General features: G+C 52.4%; 1 protein-coding gene across 1 annotated transcript; it reads right to left on the reverse strand.

Annotated features, from left to right (window-relative positions):
• Positions 1–495: 495 nt before the first annotated feature.
• LOC128942825 (olfactory receptor 14J1-like) lies at positions 496–1,260 on the reverse strand. The gene has a single exon (XM_054285475.1). The coding sequence runs from the start codon at positions 1,258–1,260 to the stop codon at positions 496–498; it is 765 nt and encodes a 254-aa protein (XP_054141450.1).
• Between the last annotated feature and the right edge of the window lie 691 nt (positions 1,261–1,951).

The raw sequence follows: 1,951 nt of genomic DNA on the forward strand, positions 1-1,951 counted from the left end.
CAGTAATAAAGGCTGGGGACAGAGTGGCTGGACAGCAGCCAGGCAGAAAGGGACCGGCAGGGACTGATGGACAGCAGGCTGGACATGAGGCAGCAGTGTGCCCAGGTGGCCAAGAAGGCCAATGGCTCCTGGCCTGGATCAGGAATGGTGTGGCCAGGAAGAGCAGGGCTGCTTTATTCAGCACTGATCTGCCCCCAGCTCTGCACACAGACATTGCTGCTGCAGCTCCAGAGAAGGCAACAAAAGGACATCTCTGCACAAAACTTTGTGGGAGATCCTTTAGTTCCTTTAAAGCCACCAAGAGTACTGCCCCTCATTGACACAGTGGGCATAGGGAAGGTGGAGAGCAAAAAAAATGAGAAATGGCACAAAAAATGACATTTCTTTGTTGACAATATTAACCAAAACAAAGCAAAAGAACCTGCAAGATGACACCAACAAGAAGTATCAAAGATGACTTTTATTAAAAGTGATTTGCACAAAGTGGCAAGCAGTTCAATGTTTCAGAAACCATCCAGTCATCAGACTCCACACTGCAGCCTTGAGCTCCTGGTTCCTCAGGCTGTAGATGAGGGGGTTCAGGGCAGGAGGCACCATCGAGTACAGAACTGACAGGGCCAGATCCAGGGATGGGGAGGACATGGAGGGGGGCTTCAGGTAGGCAAAAAAGGCAGTGCTGATAAATAGGGAGACCACGGTGAGGTGAGGCAGGCAGGTGGAAAAGGCTTTGTGCCGTCCCTGCTCAGAGGGGATCCTCAGCATGGCCCTGAAGATCTGCACATAGGAGAAAACAATGAACACAAAACAACCAAATGCTAAACAAGCACTAACAGCAATGAGCCCAACTTTCCTAAAGTAGGATTTGGAGCAGGAGAGCTTGAGGATCTGTGGGATTTCACAGAAGAACTTGTCCAGGGCATTGCCCTGGCACAGGGGCAGGGAAAATGTATTGGCTGTGTGCATGAGAGCATTGAGAAAGGCACTGGCCCAGGAAGCTGCTGCCATGTGGGCACAAGCTCTGCTGCCCAGGAGGGTCCCGTAGTGCAGGGGTTTGCAGATGGACACGTAGCGGTCGTAGCACATGATGGTCAGGAGGGAAAACTCTGCTACAAAAAAGAAGAGAAAGAAAAAGAGCTGTGCAGCACATCCTGTGTAGGAGATGTTCCTGGTGTCCCAAAGGGAATTGTGCATGGCTTTGGGGACAGTGGTGCAGATGGAGCCCAGGTCGCTGAGGGCCAGGTTGAGCAGGAAGAAGAACATGGTGGTGGCCGCAGGCTACGGCGCTGATGATGAGGCCGTTGCCCAGGAGGGCGGCCAGGGAGATGCCCAGCAAGAGGCAGAAGTGCAGGAGCTGCAGCTGCCGTGTGTCTGCCAATGTCAGCAGGAGGAAGTGCCTGATGGAGCTGCTGTTGGGCATTTGCGCTGCCTTGGCATGGGGATCTGTAAGAAAAGTAATCATGGAATAGTTGGGTTTGGAGAGAACTTTATATATCCCAGCACAGCCTTGGGGCACTTCCCCCCACTCCCTGCCCAGGGCTCTGCTGCCTGGAGCTGTCCCTGCCAGCAGCTGCTTCCCTGTGCCCAGGGCTGGGGCCTGCAAGTGCTGCCAGAGCCCAGCCCAGCCCTGGGGGCTCAACTCTGCCCTGCAGACCCCTCCCAGCTCTGACACTGCCCAAGGGAGCTCTGGATCTGCAGGCTCTGATGGCAATGTCAGAGCAACCCTGAGGAGGCTGGAAAAGCGACATTGATGCTGCCTCTAATGGTCCCTGTGCTGATTACTATCATTTCCTGATTTAGTAAGATCTGAGAAAAAATTTTTTTTTATCTCATCATGGACTGAGAGATGATTATCTATGTGTGATTTCCCATCCAGGAAACCCAGAGCAGTAGAATAATAAAACAGGAATTCCCCCTTTATCCAGCCCTTGCCTTGCTGTGTTCCCTTTAAAAT

This window comes from Melozone crissalis, unplaced genomic scaffold (assembly GCF_028551555.1).
Source record: "Melozone crissalis strain CALT ecotype California unplaced genomic scaffold, PUWL_Pcris_2 ptg000044l_1, whole genome shotgun sequence".
Lineage (NCBI taxonomy): Eukaryota > Metazoa > Chordata > Aves > Passeriformes > Passerellidae > Melozone > Melozone crissalis.